A 17,302-nucleotide genomic window follows, 5' to 3' on the forward strand; every position below is an offset into this window, starting at 1 on the left:
CGCCAGCCCAAAAAGATGTAGGTTTTAATAGGAGATTAGAGACAAGAGGTGCTGTTCTGCGTGCCAAGCACTTTGAACCCTTAAGCCAGAAGCTGGTAGTGCGTCTGCCTTGTAAGCGCTAGGCCGCGGGTTCGATTCCCGCCCGGGGCGGATTTTATCCTGATGGGATAACTGCGTCTGCCTTGTAAGCGCTAGGCCGCGGGTTCGATTCCCGCCCGGGGCGGATTTTATCCTGATGGGATAATGTTCGGGTGGCGCGTCTGCCTTGTAAGCGCTAGGCCGCGGGTTCGATTCCCGCCCGGGACGGATTTTATCCTGATGGGATAATGTTCGTTCTCGAAACGGCTGGCTTTCTCCTATCCTGTCTTCCTTCTCTCTTCGATTTCGGGACGATAAGACTATAGTAGTTACAGTTCCCTCTGTCAAACCTGGCTGGCTTTCTCCTATCCTGTCTTCCTTCTCTCTTCGATTTCGGGACGATAAGACCATAGCAGTTACAGTTCCCATCGTAGGCTTTCTCCTATCCTGTCTTCCTTCTCTCTTCGATTTCGGGACGATAACTAGCAGTTACAGTTCCCTCTGCTTTCTTCCACCTGGCTTCCTTCTCTCTTCGATTTCGGGACGATAAGACCATAGCAGTTACAGTTCCCTCTGTCAAACCTCTTTAAAATGGTTCGATTCCCGCCCGGGGCGGATTTTATCCTGATGGGATAATGTTCGTTCTCGGAACGGCTGGCTTTCTCCTATCCCTCTCTTCCTTCTCTCTTCGATTTCGGGACGATAAGACCATAGCAGTTACAGTTCCCTCTGTTAAACCTCTTTAAAAAAATTCCTTCTCTCTTGATTTTGGGACGATAAGACCATAGCAGTTACAGTTCCCTCTGTCAAACCTCTTAACAAAAAAATACATGTGTTTTTTTTTTTTATCCTGATGGGATAATGTTCGTTCTCGGAACGGCTGGCTTTCTCCTATCCTGTCTTCCTTCTCTCTTCGATTTCTCTAGCAGTCACAGTTCCCTCTGTCAAACCTCTTTAAAAAAAAACTTGATATTTGCATTCGCTTAAAAAAGTACAGTTACGGAACGGCTGGCTTTCTCCTATCCTGTCTTCCTTCTCTCTTCGATTTCGGGACGATAAGACCATAGCAGTTACAGTTCCCCCTGGCTTTCTCCTATCCTGTCTTCCTTCTCTCTTCGATTTCGGGACGATAAGACCATAGCAGTTACAGTTCCCTCTGTGTTCCTATCCTGTCTTCCTTCTCTCTTCGATTTCGGGACGATAAGACCATAGCAGTTACAGTTCCCTCTGTCGGCAGGCTTTCTCCTATCCTGTCTTCCTTCTCTCTTCGATTTCGGGACGATAATCGCTTTCTCCTATCCTGTCTTCCTTCTCTCTTCGATTTCGGGACGATAAGACCATAGCAGTTACAGTTCCCTCTGTCAACTTTCTTCCACCTGGCTTCCTTCTCTCTTCGATTTCGGGACGATGAGACCATAGCAGGTACAGTTCCCTCTGTCAAACCTCTTAAAGGAATACTGCGTCAGGGGATGTTCTTATGTATGACCTGACACACTTTAGTAGTAACGGACCAGAACGAACCTTATCTCTTCAGGATAAAATCCGCCCCGGGTGGGAATCGAACCCTCCTTTAGTAGTAACGGACCAGAACGAACCTTATCTCTTCAGGATAAAATCCGCCCCGGGTGGGAATCGAACCCTCGGCCTAGCGCTTACAAGGCGGAAGCTCTACCAACAGTACCAACCAAGCTGAACAGGCTATTCTTTACATTATTTTTCATTTGTATTCTTTTCAGGCTATTCCCATCGACAGCGTGAACCAAGTTCCTGTCAAGTTTTCCATAACTCCAGAATCTTTAACCAATGCCCGCGATAAGTTCAACATTCCCCGATTTCGGATTTCCGGACATTTGGATTCGACAGAGTGCTCTGTGGTGCGACCTTTTACTGGAGAGGTAGGAAAAAAAAATCTAGGTTTTATAGAGGAAACTGTAAGTAACATGTAACAACGAAGGTCTTACCATCCCGAAATCGAGAAGGAGGACAGGATAGAAGAAAGTGAGCCGTTCTGAAAACGAACTTCTCTTTAGTATAAAGTTTGACCGACTTGGACTCGAACCACCAACCTTCAGATCCAAAGTCCACCGCGCTAACCACTGCACCACTGAGATTGGTCCCTTAATTTCAGCACAATACCTACACACTTCTAAGGAGGTATTTACGCACACAACTTATTTTCAATCATTTGATTCAGAGTTTTATTAACACTACATTACTGAGTGGTTGGAAGAATAATTAAATGATTATTTTTCTGCTTTAAAAATACAGAACCGGCGTGAACGACGTGGTATTCCTGTGTTTAAACGCCTTATTTGAAGAAAAAAAAAGTAAGAAAAAGACCGATTTTTTCAAACAGCAAGTTGGTTACAAAAAAAACTTATCAGGTCACAATAATAGAGCTGAAATAGACGATTCTTTTCTTTTTTCTTTTCCAAAGGAAGATATGAAAATACCGTCTCGGTACTGCACTTATATCAAGCTTTGCTTACCTATTTTAAAGTTGCTTGTTATGAGAGTGGGGCAGGTGAATAGTCTAGGGAACACCATGTAGATAGGAATGGGGATCCCAGTGAACACGTTGCCCTCACCAATCTGAATATTCTGGATTTCCGTTGCTGAAACAAAAGATATGTATGACAAACTCAATATGTAGAAGAATACTTACTTTACTTATCCTTGGCTGCGGCCTTAACGGCCTTGTGTCACAGCAGCTGCCCATTCTCCTCTCTCCAGAGCCGCTTGCTTCCATTATTCCGCATTGATTCCCATGAATGGAGAATAAGTATGTTAATGAACTTAGTCACTTGGAAAAAGCGACCCCTCCTAAAACAGGCCAATAGGGCCAAAACCTAAAGAGCACATTCCCTTTTCGTTACTGTACTAATGGTCCAGTAGGGCACAAAAGCTATCCCCTTTTTATTCCCCTATATCTCCTCTTTGTTACTTAAAATATATGCCAAAATATATCCCCTTTTTGTTACTTAACATACCGTCTCTAGAGTACCCTTCTGCACAGCCACAAGTTTCCACTCTGACGAGTTGTAATTCTACAGACTTAATAGGAAGCTCCGTCTGTTCTATCACGATCTGAAAACCGAATCATACAGCCATGGGTTAAGGATTAATCATAAGGGCGCAAGTTCGATTCCGGCCCGGGTCAAACTTTATACTAAAGAGAAGTTCGTTTTCAGAACGGCTCACTTTCTAATATCCTGTCCTTCTCTCTTTCGATTTCGGGATGGTAAGGCCTCCGTTGTTATAAACCACCGACAAACGACCACCTCCTTGTCTGCGACCCATTAGACTAAACGACCCAGGAGGACCTGCTCAGTGCAAACGAGAGAGCAGTACAAGTCGCACACTTCTGGGAGCGACAGATATAAATCGAGAAAGTCCTCTATAAAACCTGTTTTTTATTTATTTATTTATTACCCTACCTCTCCAGTAAAAGGTCGCACCACAGAGCACTCTGTCGAATCCAAATGTCCGGAAATCCGGAATCGGGGAATGTTGAACTTATCGCGGGCATTGGTTAAAGATTCTGGAGTTATGGAAAACTTGACGGGAACTTGGTTCACGCTGTCGATGGGAATAGCCTGAAAAGAATACAAATGAAAAATAATGTAAAGAATAGCCAGCCTGGTCAGCTTGGTTGGTACTGTTGGTAGAGCTTCCGCCTTGTAAGCGCTAGGCCGAGGGTTCGATTCCCACCCGGGGCGGATTTTACCCTGAAGAGATAAGGTTCGTTCTCGGAACGGCTGGCTTTCTCCTATCCTGTCTTCCTTCTCTCTTCGATTTCGGGACCATAAGCGATAAGACCCTAGCAGTAGCAGTTCCCTCTGTCAAACCTCTTCAAAATAATAATACATTTTTTCAGAAGTCTTGATAGAGGAAACTGTAAAAACAGAGGTTTTACTGTTCCGAAATCGAAAAGGACAGGATAGGAGAAAGCCAGCCGTTCCGAGAACGAACAATACCTATCTAGGATAAAGTCCTCCCCGGAATCGAATGCATTCGACTACTTACAAGGCAGGCACAGGCACGCTACACTCCGAGCTAACTAGGCTGGTCCGTTGCTACTAAACTTGTGTCAGGTCATAAGAACATCCCCTGACGCAGTATTCCTTTAAGAGGTTTGACAGAGGGAACTGTAACTGCTATGGTCTCATTGTCCCGAAATCGAAGAGAGAAGGAAGACAGGATATGAGAAAGCCAGCCGTTCCGAGAACGAACATGATCCCATCAGGATAAATTCCGCCCCGGGCGGGAATCGAACCCGTGGCCTAGCGCTTACAAGGCAGACGCACTACCAACTAAGCTAACTAGGCTGGCGCCCTGACGCAGTGTATTGGCTTTACCAGGGTCTAACCTCTAACCTCGTCCTCTGGATCAATACACTTCCCTTCATCATCACGCGGGTATCCCCTGACGCAGTGCATTGGCTTTACCAGGGTAAGGTGAGAAAAAATTCAAGCATAGCGAATTATCCTACCAAAGTTAGAAAAGAATTCAATAGGTTGAGGGTACATGTAGTCTCTGAAAAATACACGCAATAAAATAACAGATTATTTAATCACAATGTAGAGTAATGAAGTTTTATTTAAACTTAAAATGTTTTGAACATAAAATAATAATATCGTAAAATAAAATGAAACTGTCAAATTAAATCCAACATAATAGTTTGTACTACTTACAGAAAATTAGGAAAATAAAATAAACGAATACCTGCAACGAAAAATATAACTCTCAATAATAATAAGGCAGCTGCGTATCAGAACTTTATATCAAAAAGTCTACAAAATGCTTAAAAAGGGAAGGTAAAAAGGAGATAATTACTTTCGTTTGAGGGGGAGTTTCTTTATAAGAAAGGCTCAAAATTTTGACTTTAAATTTAAAAAATAATAATACACATTGCACTGATATGGAAAACTTTGGATTTCAGTAAGATAAAATTGAACTCACAAAAGGGAGTAGTTAAGAATCAGGTTATTTAATAACCATGATAATGAAGTATGTATTACTTATACATAGTAGAGCAATAACCGAGTAACACATGGGGAGTAGATATGTGCCTAGTATAACTTTGAAATTCTCAGTATCCTAAGTACCTACTTCCAGTTTGACTTTGATGTTAATGATGGGTAGGTACAGTGATAATATTCTGAGAATAACAGATAAGATGAAAATATAAAATGTACCTAGTTTCATCTCAAATCCCCGGTGTTGAGTAACACATGGGGATTAGATATGTGCCTAGTATAACTTTGAAATTCTCAGTATCCTAAGTACCTACTTCCAGTTTGACTTTGATGTTAATAGATGGGTAGGTACAGTGATAATATTCTGAGAATAACAGATAAGATGAAAATATAAAATGTACCTAGTTTCATCTCAAATCCCCGGTGTTACACAAAATATCTTCACGTCTTTCAAACTGACATTGTCTGAATTTATGGCAGATTCAGGAACAAAATGGAACGTATGTGCAAATGCTTTGAAGGAACCCAAGTGCTTCACTGTTTTAATCGTGTCAAAATCCGTTCATCGATGATTTTTCGGAACTTTTTCATATCGTCGGCGTTAGTTCTGCAGCATCCGCCTACGTATTTAACCCCTGTGTCAAGCCAGCGAGGTACATAAGTGTCCACAGAAGGTACGGAGTCCTTGTTCATCCATCTGGAAAGGGAAGAGAGATTTATATTTTTCCATCTCTAATTCTCTATGATCTTTGTTTGTTGCCAAATAATTTACAAATAGCTAAAAAAGAGAAATTATAAAAACTCCTCTTTTCCCTCAGTTCCTTTCCTAATTTCTCGTGATTTTTTATACTTTGCTATCTATTACTTTGATAGGCCAAATTAAAAAAAGTTGCCCAAATAATTTACAAATAGCTAAAAAAGAGAAATTATAAAAACTCCACTTTTCCCTCAGTTCCTTTCCTAATTTCTCGTGATTTTTTATACTTTGCTATCTATTACTTTGATAGGCCAAATTAAAAAAATTGGCCTATCTAAATCATAGATAAAAAGAAAAAGGCTTAACTTACATTCTCTGGCCAGGATCAAATGTTTCCCCACTGTTTGGGCAACATAGGAGGGGCACATCTCTACCAGCCGAGGTTAGCAAAGACTCTACGTAATGTGGGGCTAGACAATTGACTCCCACTGCCACCAGCTGAGCAGGATTCTTAGCGTATACGTCCCGAGCAATCAGTCCAAACTTATCTCCGTGACAGGTGTGCTTTTCATCCTAGGAGAAATATTGGGAAGACTTTTAATCTTTTATCGAGGAATTCAGCTGTGTTCGTGATAAATCGAGGTAAGAGTCTTAAGCAAGGTAAGTATGTAATACCCTGTTTTATCAAAGCAATTATTCTCAATTGGGGAAAATTATAACAGTTCAGTTTTTTTTTTTTTTACAAAATTAATTTATTATTTACCCGACCGGGTTTCGCCAGTTATGGCATCTTCAGTAGTGGCATTTATTTCAAAGTGCTCTGTTCCACCTAATATACTTCCGGAAAAGTTCGAACTAGTATAAAATAATAATAAAAAAAACCGGGGGATATCGGTACTACAGGTACTCAAGCGCCTCAGAGCTACCTCCCTCAACTTACTTTACACGAGAAGGAAATCCACGCCTTAAGGCCAGGATACTCCTTGATGAGTTCTGCCAGGACCATGGCTTCCTCTTGGGCAGGCAAAGTCTCTATGGCCAATAGATCTATCCCGCCCTGTATCAGTGCTTCTATGCGAGGCCTATGGTAGTCGATCAGCTCCTGAGGAGTGGTGCTGTCTATGTAGTCGCCACGATATTCCGAGCCATCGTGTAGGAATGCACCGTACGAACCCAGCGATCCTGCGACCCTCACTGAAATAAAAGGGAGATTTTTCTTACTTAATCTCGTATGTTCCCCATAATATGTCAAAATATATGAGACCTTGGTTAGACTGCGGGGGTAAAGGGACTTTTTAGTCCTATCCCAGGAGGATAAACAGGCTATATTCTATTCTATTTTAATATACGTAGGTACCCAGAAAATGTGTAATACATATTAAGAAATTTATGAAGCACATTGGGAATAATCCATTTTGCGGGTGAAATGCCAACACAAATTTTCACACATTTCAGTTCTACAGCTTACTAAGAAAAAAAAAAAAAAAACTAATACCTGTACTCTATTGTTCTATTTTTCTCACCATGTCTGCTGGCTATAGCTGGATCTCGTTTCTCTTCCAAGGCAATGGCTTCCTTCACATACTTGACAGCATCTCGAATCAGCTGTACACTCTGGTCTTCACTCAGGCCTAGATGTTGAACAAAGCCTTCCACACTGGCCTGAAAAATAAATGAGAGACCATTTTTAATTGGGATAGCCCTAAAGTGAAACCAACCAAAATTCACCAAGGACGTTTTGTTATTGTCTAGTTAGCTGGGAAGCTTTAGGTCGCGGATTTGATTGCCGCCCGGCGCGAAGATAAGGTTCGTTCTCGGAACGGCTAGCTTCCTTCTATCATGTCCCCCTCTTCTCTTCGATTTCGGCGTATTTCATAGTTTCCCCCCCTCAATATATGTTAGTATATGTATTGTTGTCGTTTTCAAATGTCGGGAACTTGGCCATTAGGTTATTCTCCCACGTGCATCCCAATATTTTTAGTTTCCCCTCCTCAATATATGTCAGTATATGTATTGTTGTCGTTTTCAAATGTCGGGAACTTGGCCATTAGGTTATTCTCCCACGTGCATCCCAATATTTTTCCACGATGTTGTTGCTGGACTTTAGTGCTGGTCAGGAATTGTATGGCACCTCATTTCGGCAGTATAAACAGGGAATATTCTATTAATTTATGATAATCCGATATTATAAGTGCTGGTCAGGAATTGTATGGCACCTCATTTCGGCAGTATAAACAGGGAATATTCTATTAATTTATGATAATCCGATATTATACCCTCAAGATATGTTAGTATATGTATTGTTGTCGTTTTCAAATGTCGGGAACTTGGCCATTAGGTTATTCTCCCACGTGCACCTGCACCCCAATATTTTTCCACGATGTTGTTGCTGGACTTTAGTGCTGGTCAGGAATTGTATGGTACCTCATTTCGGCAGTATAAACAGGGAATATTCTATTAATTTATGATAATCCGATATTATACTTACTTGATAGGTGTTGGTAGTCACAATGTCACAGCCAGCTCGCACATAGTCCCGATGCGTGTCGATCACAGCTTGACGATTTGAATGCAGAAACGCGGAGCACCACAGAGGATTGTCTTTTTCAGTGACATTATCCTCGCCCACATGTTTGCTGAGTTGCGAGGAAAATCCTCCGTCTATCAGGTACAGCTCTGCCATGTGTGCTTCTCTGAATCAAGAAGTTGTGTGTGTTGTGTGTGTACCCTCCTTAGAAGTGTATAGGTATTGTATTGAAATTAATATTAATAAAACTCTGAATCAAATGATTCAAAATAAGTTGTGTGTGTACCCTCCTTAGAAGTGTGTAGGTATTGTGCTGAAATTAATGTTAATAAAACTCTGAATCAAATGATTGAAAATAAGTTGTGTGCGTAAATTAATTATTAATAAAACTCTGAATCAAATGATTCAAAATAACTTGTGTGTGTACCCTCCTTAGAAGTGTGTAGATATAGTTATTGTACAGAAATTACTATTAATAAAACGTGTGCTCCTCCCTCCACTTCAAAAGGTGTACAATTTGATTGTTTTTTGGTTGAAATTTTATATTCACAATATTTAGTTGTGTGTGTACCTCCTTAGAAGTGTATAGGTATTGCACTGAAATTAATATTAATAAAACTCTGAATCAAATGATTCAAAATAAGTTGTGTGTGTACCTCCTTAGAAGTGTGTAGATATAGTTATTGTACTGAAATTGCTATTAATAAAACGTGTGCTCCTCCCTCCACTTCAAAAGGTGTACAATTTGATTGTTTTTTGGTTGAAATTTTATATTCACAATATTTTGAGTGGATCAAATAAGTCACACTAGGTTATTTTTTGGCATAGTCTCTCAGTATGACAAGATTGATAAGAGATGTTACAAAAGTTATTGATTATTGAAATATGTCAAAAGTGAATCCTGAGGAGACCTCTCACTCTTCAATATTTATTATCCAGTTTTCATATTGTCTGAGACTCAGCCCAATGCCTAGATAATTATTACTAAGTCCTAATTTCTTACCCAATTGATTGTAAATAGGTACACTGAGAAGAATATAAAATTTAAAATGAGTATCTGCAAATGAAATTTTGGTCCATGTACTGAGTACCTATCTATAGGAGATTTTTACTTTCTCCCTCTCCAAAAATACTGTTTTATTTAGAGGGGAGAAGTTTAAAAAAGTGGGTAATAGGTACCTAACTACTTCATTCAAATTTTCACAGAACAGAAAGGGAACATTATTGTAAGATTATCATTATCACATCAGTACCTCAGCACTCATCATTTAGTGAAGTTCTTGGGTATCATTATTCAATATGAAGTAGTGCAAGGTCTGAGATAAAGCAACTAGAACTAGAGACAATGACAAGATAAAGCATCAGGTACTCTGTCACTTATCATTCAGAAGTAGGGCTCCCAACACTTGAAATGTGAGATATAGGCTCAAATCAATACCAAAAGACTTACCCCCCCTCTGACTTCTTCTTCTTCTTTTTTTTTTCAAGTAACCTGAGCAGGGCTGTGTCAAGGTAGTCAGGATTTTGTTGATAGGGGGCTGAGAGTCCAAACACTGATGTACCAGATGCTCCACATTTATAGAGTCTGGCCTATACGTAGTAAAGGAGAAAAATGAAGACTTGTATTATGTATTTACTGGGATAAAAATTGGTTGTGTAGGTGTGAAGGTTCAGATTTTCAAGCCAAGTATTCACTGGCAAATAAATATTGTACAATTTAGCTTGTGCAAGAGACTCAATCTAAAGTTACTAACCACTATACTGCCATGCTAAGTGCTAGGCCGCGGGTTCAATTCCCTCCCGGGGCAGATTTTATTCTGATGGGATAATATTCGTTCTCGGAACGGCTGGCTTCCTCCTATCCTGTCTTCCTCCTCTCTTCGATTTCGGGACGATCACAATATTTTGAGTGGATCAAATAAGTCACACTAGGTTATTTTTTGGCATAGTCTCTCAGTATGACAAGATTGATAAGAGATGTTACAAAAGTTATTGATTATTGAAATATGTCAAAAGTGAATCCTGAGGAGACCTCTCACTCTTCAATATTTATTATCCAGTTTTCATATTGTCTGAGACTCAGCCCAATGCCTAGATAATTATTACTAAGTCCTAATTTCTTACCCAATTGATTGTAAATAGGTACACTGAGAAGAATATAAAATTTAAAATGAGTATCTGCAAATGAGATATTGTCTGAGACTCAGCCCAATGCCTAGGTAAATATTACTAAGTCCTAATTTCTTACCCAATTGATTGTAAATAGGTACACTGAGAAGAATATAAAATTTAAAATGAGTATCTGCAAATGAAATTTTGGTCCATGTACTGAGTACCTATCTATAGGAGATTTTTACTTTCTCCCTCTCCAAAAATACTGTTTTATTTAGAGGGGAGAAGTTTAAAAAAGTGGGTAATAGGTACCTAACTACTTCATTCAAATTTTCACAGAACAGAAAGGGAACATTATTGTAGGATTATCATTATCACATCAGCACCTCAGCACTCATCATTTAGTGAAGTTCTTGGGTATCATTATTCAATATGAAGTAGTGCAAGGTCTGAGATAAAGCAACTAGAACTAGAGACAATGACAAGATAAAGCATCAGGTACTCTGTCACTTATCATTCAGAAGTAGGGCTCCCAACACTTGAAATGTGAGATATAGGCTCAAATCAATACCGTCATCTGAGGTGACTTTGCACCTGCCCGGGTGACTTTGCACCAACTCAGTAAAATGTTTTGAATGCTGACTGAATGCAAAAGACTTACCCCCCCTCTGACTTCTTCTTCTTCTTTTTTTTTTCAAGTAACCTGAGCAGGGCTGTGTCAAGGTAGTCAGGATTTTGTTGATAGGGGGGCTGAGAGTCCAAACACTGATGTACCAGATGCTCCACATTTATTGAGTCTGGCCTATACATAGTAAAGGAGAAAAATGAAGACTAGTCTTACACTTATTGAGCATGTTCTTATAATGGGACAAACCAATTGTATTAGTCATGAAATTTAGCGTAGTCCATTAAGCAGGGAACGACATTTGTGACAAGCATTTATGCTTAACACAATTAAAATTCCTTTAAACTATCTTTCGATTTCCACAAGAGCTCAGTTGCTGCTTGCTGTTGTGGAGCGGCAGCGGTTGTTTACAACGGCTGTTGTTCTGTAGCAGCAGTAGCGAGTGATATTCCGGTGAAGCCTCGCGGTAACCAGGGCCGAGGAGAAGTATAATGCTTTTAGCACAAAAAAAAAAAAAAAAAAAAAAAAAAAAAAAAAAAAATTAAAAATTAGGGGAAGTATAATGCTTTTAGCACAAAAAAAAAAAAAAAAACAAACAAACAAAAAACAAAGTTAAACTTATCAATCAATGTGATTTCTTAATTATTTAGCCTTAAGATACCATAGGGCTAAATAATTGAGAAATCACATTGATTGATCTCAGGTACCATAAGCGTTGTACAAAACAATACAGTTAACTTATCGTTCTTACCTTATTTTCTAAGATGAATTCGTTGATTTTCTGCAAGTCTTTGGACAGGATATTGAAGTGCGACCTCTTCAGCTCACATTTCAAGTTGTACTGTACGTTGACGAACACCCCATGGTAGGTTTCAAACAGGGATCGGTTAGGTTTGGCTTTGAGAGGAGCTTCGAATGGAATTTGTGTAGTACCTGATGGCATCTTGCCCGCTGCTGCCAGCTCCAGCTCGATGGACAGAAGTTGAATGGGCTGAAGTCAGAGGAGAGGTTGATTAAGTCATTTTCAGAATATTTGATTCTACCATGGAAACGTTAGTTTAGGTTCTTGTATGAAATAGAATTAGGGGGAGGGTATAATGAATAGGTAATTTATAGAATAGAATATACCCTGTTTTACTGCCAGAATGAGACTGAAAAGTCCCTTTGCCCTAGCAGTCTAAACAAGGTTTCGTGTATTTTATAGGTTTATAGTGCTTTCTTTTGTTCATATTTTTTTAACGCAAATGAACTTGGACTGAACTGTGTAGGTTTCGTGTATTTTATAGGTTTTTAGTGCTTTCTTTTGTTCATATTTTTTTAACGCAAATGAACTTGGACTAAACTATGTAGGTTTCGTGTATTTTATAGGTTTATAGTGCTTTCTTTTGTTCATATTTTTTTAACGCAAATGAACTTGGACTAAACTATGTAGGTTTCGTGTATTTTATAGGTTTATAGTGCTTTCTTTTGTTCATATTTTTTAACGCAAATGAACTTGGACAGGACTTTTTTTTCCTTCTTTTTTGAGATCTCAAGCTATTTGTCGAGGTATGAACCTGTGATCTATGGGAGCCCAGAGTGCTTGGCCTAGGCCGTACACCAAATAAAAACATTTACACATGAACATTTTGACCCTCATAATTAATGGTTGGTTTGAGTAGTTACTAAATGATATAGCCACAAAGCAAGTTTCAATTCTGTTTCAGTTTTAATCTCAATGTAAGCAATCTGATTGGCTAGAATTTTTTGAAATCATCTAATTAGAATAATAATAAAAAAAATCTATCAGAATGGGGAAGGAACTGCCTGACTGAAGTAAAATGAGGTTAGACTATGCTCTGCTCGGATATGAGAAAGCAAAAAATTATTTATAATAATTGATTTTCTTCTTCACCATCTTTATTCAGTTTGTCAAATTATTTTTACAAACTGTAGACTTTTGTATCTACACCCATTGTATCAGTATTATAAAAACGTAAAAAAACACACACTTTTGAGAGGAGGATGGAATTAATGGAAATGCAGTCATATTCATCAGGCAATATTTTTCTGCATTAGTTACAAGCTACGCGAACCAGGCTCCAATCCATAATTTTTGTGAGGGGAGGGGGGTAAGAATGCAAACAGTGGTCCAAATTTCTGGAGTACCCTCAGTAAAGGCATCAAAAACAGCCAGAGGTGGGAGGCCCCCCATACCCCCTAAATACGGCCGTGATCAGAACCAATAATCCTGAGACTCCCAAACAGTGGTCCAAATTTCTGGAGTACCCACAGTAAAGGCATCAAAAACAGCCAGAGGTGGGAGGCCCCCCATACCCCCTAAATACGGCCGTGATCAGAACCAATAATCCTGAGACTCTCTGGTTATATTCCACTTTGACCAGCAATATTCTTGAATAGTCCAGGTTCATCTTTTATCCTTCAAAGTCGTCTCTCTGAAATAGAAATAACAGAAAGTATGGGTCAGAGCAGCTAGTACAATAAACAAATAATTTGTTAGCTACAAATAGAACTTTAAGACCCTATGAAATCTTTGCAGCTCCCAAGAACGTGCTGTGACTCTGTGATTTAATTAAAGCCTGAATGGCTTAGCTCAACCTGTGCCAAATCTCAACATACAAATAATTTGTTAGCTACAAATAGAACTTTAAGACCCTATGGAATCTTTGCAGCTCCCAAGAACGTGCTGTGACTCTGTGATTTAATTAAAGCCTGAATGGCTTAGCTCAACCTGTGCCAAATCTCAACATCAAGAATGTGCTGTGACTCTGTGATTTAATTAAAGCCTGAATGGCTTAGCTCAACCTGTGCCAAATCTCAACAGAATTGCTAGAGATACAGACTCCACTAATTTGCCCCAATACTTTTCTTTTTGTCTTCAGTGCTGCCAAAATTGATATAAGACTGGGACAATAAGACCATAGCACTTTCAGTATACTGGTATACACCACTCATGAATTGTTAATGTTGCTATTTATTACTGAAAAATTGCCTATGATTAGAAAAGATTGCCCATGGTCATATCCTCTTTTATTATTAGGCATACTTAGTTTAACTTCTCAGAATATTGCTGGGAGACTACACCCAAACACCAAACAATTTGCAACTATGCACAGGGCTTGGCATACTTAGTTTAACTTCTCAGAATATTGCTGGGAGACTACACCCAAACACCAAACAATTTGCAACTATGCACAGGGCTTAACAAACACTTCAACATGAAACTTGAAAGCTCATGGTGATCAGACTTTGTTTTTGCCAGGTGTAACACTCAGAAGCCATTGGACTATCTACAAGGCTGTGCACAAAGCCTGACTATGCTGGGAATTAAAACCAGGACTTCCAGCATACAAGCTCAGTATGTGACACTCAGTCAACCAGAGCTTGCTTTTTCAAGCAATAAATTTGTCATAGATTTACAACAATACAATAGGTACTCACCTGAAAGTGTATTTAGGATTGTGGTATTTTGAAGATGTTGACAGCAAGCTGAACTCACTCTTTACTTTCCATTTGAAGTGCAAGCAACTAACCACTGGTGATGTGATGACTAACACCAAATTGAAATCAGATTTTGCTTAGCTACCTGGCTCTTGTATATCTTTCTTACTATTCCAGCTCTACTTAGTTTCTGCATCTGAAATTATGATTTTTTCCAGCCTTCTGTTGCACTTTCATTAAATATTTCCCTACTTGTTTTATTAAATTGGCCTTTTCCATGCCTTAAAAAGATTTTCCATTCCTTGAAAAATGTCACTATTCATTCTAACCAATGGGAACTAATTGTAGATGGAATTTCACTTGATTTACAACGATACAATAGGTACTCACCTGAAAGTGTATTTAGGATTGTGTATTTTGAAGATGTTGACAGCAAGCTGAATTCACTCTTTACTTTCCATTTGAAGTGCAAGCAACTAACCACTGGTGACGGGTGATGTGATGACTAACACCAAATTGAAATCAGATTTTGCTTAGCTGTTTACTTTTCTTGAAATTAGCGTATTGTTGACTGGTAATTCTAGTGACTGACCTTCTACTTCTAGTGATAAAAAATGTAAAAAAGTTAAAAAAACAGCAAAACTGATAAGAACGCAAAAACACAAGCTCTATTTACACGATCAAGCTCGGTTCAAATACCCGCGGTTCCTCCATGAAACAGCAAAACTGATAAGAACGCAAAAACACAAGCTCTATTTACACGATCAAGCTCGGTTCAAATACCCGCGGTTCCTCCATGTTGTGACTGCGCAAAGTTCCGTTTACAAGTAAACGGCGACTGCGCATAACAGCCGCCCACACACGTACAAATTTATCTGACAAGACCATACAAAGCTCATGCAAACGCCCGGATTTGCGTTTTTACTTTTTTTTTCAAGTAGATAACGAGACTGAATTTTTTTTAGATACCTATATTTCTTCTAAATAAAATGACCTCTATTGGGTCTAAATCACCTTGAAGACCCTGCCATTTTGCTGAAATTCAAAGCAGGACAACAATTTTTTTTTAGATACCTACCTAGATTTCTTCTAGATAAAATGACCTCTATTGGGTCTAAATCACCTTGAAGACCCTGCCATTTTGCTGAAATTCAAAGCAGGACAACAAACTTCTCAGCTCAATCCAAATTTGCATTAAAAATACCTGATAATAATAAAAAAAAATTTGGACCGATTGCAATACTTTCATTACTAGTATAGCTCCGCTATACTGTAGTAATAGAAAGTAAAAATCTATCAGAATGGCGAAGGAACTGCCTGACTGAAGTAAAATGAGGTTAGACTATGCTCTGCTCGGATATGAGAAAGCAAAAAATTATTTATAATAATTGATTACCAGCCGAGGTTAGCAAAGACTCTACGTAATGTGGGGCTAGACAATTGACTCCCACTGCCACCAGCTGAGCAGGATTCTTAGCGTATACGTCCCGAGCAATCAGTCCAAACTTATCTCCGTGACAGGTGTGCTTTTCATCCTAGGAGAAATATTGGGAAGACTTTTAATCTTTTATCGAGGAATTCAGCTGTGTTCGTGATAAATCGAGGTAAGAGTCTTAAGCAAGGTAAGTATGTAATACCCTGTTTTATCAAAGCAATTATTCTCAATTGGGGAAAATTATAACAGTTCAGTTTTTTTTTTTTTACAAAATTAATTTATTATTTACCCGACCGGGTTTCGCCAGTTATGGCATCTTCAGTAGTGGCATTTATTTCAAAGTGCTCTGTTCCACCTAATATACTTCCGGAAAAGTTCGAACTAGTATAAAATAATAATAAAAAAAACCGGGGGATATCGGTACTACAGGTACTCAAGCGCCTCAGAGCTACCTCCCTCAACTTACTTTACACGAGAAGGAAATCCACGCCTTAAGGCCAGGATACTCCTTGATGAGTTCTGCCAGGACCATGGCTTCCTCTTGGGCAGGCAAAGTCTCTATGGCCAATAGATCTATCCCGCCCTGTATCAGTGCTTCTATGCGAGGCCTATGGTAGTCGATCAGCTCCTGAGGAGTGGTGCTGTCTATGTAGTCGCCACGATATTCCGAGCCATCGTGTAGGAATGCACCGTACGAACCCAGCGATCCTGCGACCCTCACTGAAATAAAAGGGAGATTTTTCACACTTAATCTCGTATGTTCCCCCTAATATGTCAACATATATGAGACCTTGGTTAGACTGCGGGGGTAAAGGGACTTTTTAGTCCTATCCCAGGAGGATAAACAGGCTATATTCTATTCTATTTTAATATACGTAGGTACCCAGAAAATGTGTAATACATATTAAGAAATTTATGAAGCACATTGGGAATAATCCATTTTGCGGGTGAAATGCCAACACAAATTTTCACACATTTCAGTTCTACAGCTTACTAAAAAAAAAAACTAATACCTGTACCTACTCTATTGTTCTATTTTTCTCACCATGTCTGCTGGCTATAGCTGGATCTCGTTTCTCTTCCAAGACAATGGCTTCCTTCACATACTTGACAGCATCTCGAATCAGCTGTACACTCTGGTCTTCACTCAGGCCTAGATGTTGAACAAAGCCTTCCACACTGGCCTGAAAAATAAATGAGAGACAGAGACCATTGACTCATTTAGGAAGTGAGATCCAATATACTACAAACGTACAAACATACTACATAGGTACAGGTAGGTACTTGTGAAAAAAGAAGAAAAAAAAAAAATCTTTACCATATCATTGTAAGCCAGTATTTGTTTCTTTATTTTGGATGCATCAACCCATGTTACAAAATCTTCCAGGTATATAAGACTCATATAGGA

The 17,302-nt window shown here is 39.1% G+C and overlaps 3 protein-coding genes across 7 annotated transcripts; all 3 read right to left on the reverse strand.

Annotated features, from left to right (window-relative positions):
* Positions 1-2,547: 2,547 nt before the first annotated feature.
* On the reverse strand, positions 2,548-12,008 carry LOC113468928 (Down syndrome critical region protein 3 homolog). The gene is made up of 4 exons (XM_026826242.1): positions 11,770-12,008; positions 3,516-3,674; positions 3,069-3,165; positions 2,548-2,693 (listed from the first exon to the last, which is right to left on the reverse strand). The coding sequence occupies exons 1-4, from the start codon at positions 11,959-11,961 to the stop codon at positions 2,548-2,550; spliced, it is 594 nt and encodes a 197-aa protein (XP_026682043.1). The 5' UTR covers positions 11,962-12,008.
* Positions 5,377-15,085, reverse strand: LOC103512891 (homocysteine S-methyltransferase 2-like). Of its 5 annotated transcripts, none has more exons than XM_026826241.1 (6): positions 14,850-15,085; positions 8,243-8,447; positions 7,278-7,416; positions 6,695-6,948; positions 6,125-6,327; positions 5,377-5,754 (listed from the first exon to the last, which is right to left on the reverse strand). In XM_026826241.1, the coding sequence occupies exons 2-6, from the start codon at positions 8,435-8,437 to the stop codon at positions 5,592-5,594; spliced, it is 954 nt and encodes a 317-aa protein (XP_026682042.1). In that variant the 5' UTR covers positions 8,438-8,447; positions 14,850-15,085; the 3' UTR covers positions 5,377-5,591. The 5 variants fall into 5 exon arrangements, with proteins under 5 accessions (XP_026682042.1, XP_026682039.1, XP_008475899.1 ...); XM_026826238.1 differs by having other exon boundaries at positions 8,243-8,508; positions 14,850-15,084; XM_008477677.2 differs by lacking the exon at positions 14,850-15,085 and adding an exon at positions 14,460-14,596.
* Positions 15,086-16,351: 1,266 nt separating this feature from the next.
* On the reverse strand, positions 16,352-17,296 carry LOC113468926 (homocysteine S-methyltransferase YbgG-like). Its single transcript, XM_026826236.1, has 3 exons — positions 17,213-17,296; positions 16,940-17,078; positions 16,352-16,614 (listed from the first exon to the last, which is right to left on the reverse strand). The coding sequence occupies exons 1-3, from the start codon at positions 17,294-17,296 to the stop codon at positions 16,352-16,354; spliced, it is 486 nt and encodes a 161-aa protein (XP_026682037.1).
* Between the last annotated feature and the right edge of the window lie 6 nt (positions 17,297-17,302).

This window comes from Diaphorina citri, unplaced genomic scaffold (assembly GCF_000475195.1).
Source record: "Diaphorina citri unplaced genomic scaffold, Diaci psyllid genome assembly version 1.1 scaffold896, whole genome shotgun sequence".
Taxonomy (NCBI): Eukaryota; Metazoa; Arthropoda; class Insecta; order Hemiptera; family Psyllidae; genus Diaphorina; species Diaphorina citri.

Bases quoted from the DNA above. Each gene is read 5' to 3' on its own strand.
- LOC103512891 (XM_026826241.1), bottom strand. From the start codon at position 8,437: ATGGCAGAGCTGTACCTGATAGACGGAGGATTTTCCTCGCAACTCAGC. The intron at 6,949-7,277 runs GTGAGAAAAATA...CTTTTATTTCAG, and splicing joins AGCTATAGCCAGCAGACATG to TGAGGGTCGCAGGATCGCTG. The intron at 5,755-6,124 runs GTAAGTTAAGCC...TTCCCTTTCCAG, and splicing joins TTTGATCCTGGCCAGAGAAT to ATGGATGAACAAGGACTCCG.
- LOC113468928 (XM_026826242.1), bottom strand. From the start codon at position 11,961: ATGCCATCAGGTACTACACAAATTCCATTCGAAGCTCCTCTCAAAGCC. The intron at 3,675-11,769 runs GTAAGAACGATA...TATTCTTTTCAG, and splicing joins AATTCATCTTAGAAAATAAG to GCTATTCCCATCGACAGCGT. The intron at 2,694-3,068 runs GTATGTTAAGTA...CTTTTGTTTCAG, and splicing joins AGAAGGGTACTCTAGAGACG to CAACGGAAATCCAGAATATT.
- LOC113468926 (XM_026826236.1), bottom strand. From the start codon at position 17,296: ATGAGTCTTATATACCTGGAAGATTTTGTAACATGGGTTGATGCATCC. The intron at 17,079-17,212 runs GTAAAGATTTTT...TTTATTTTTCAG, and splicing joins TACTGGCTTACAATGATATG to GCCAGTGTGGAAGGCTTTGT. The intron at 16,615-16,939 runs GTGAGAAAAATA...CTTTTATTTCAG, and splicing joins AGCTATAGCCAGCAGACATG to TGAGGGTCGCAGGATCGCTG.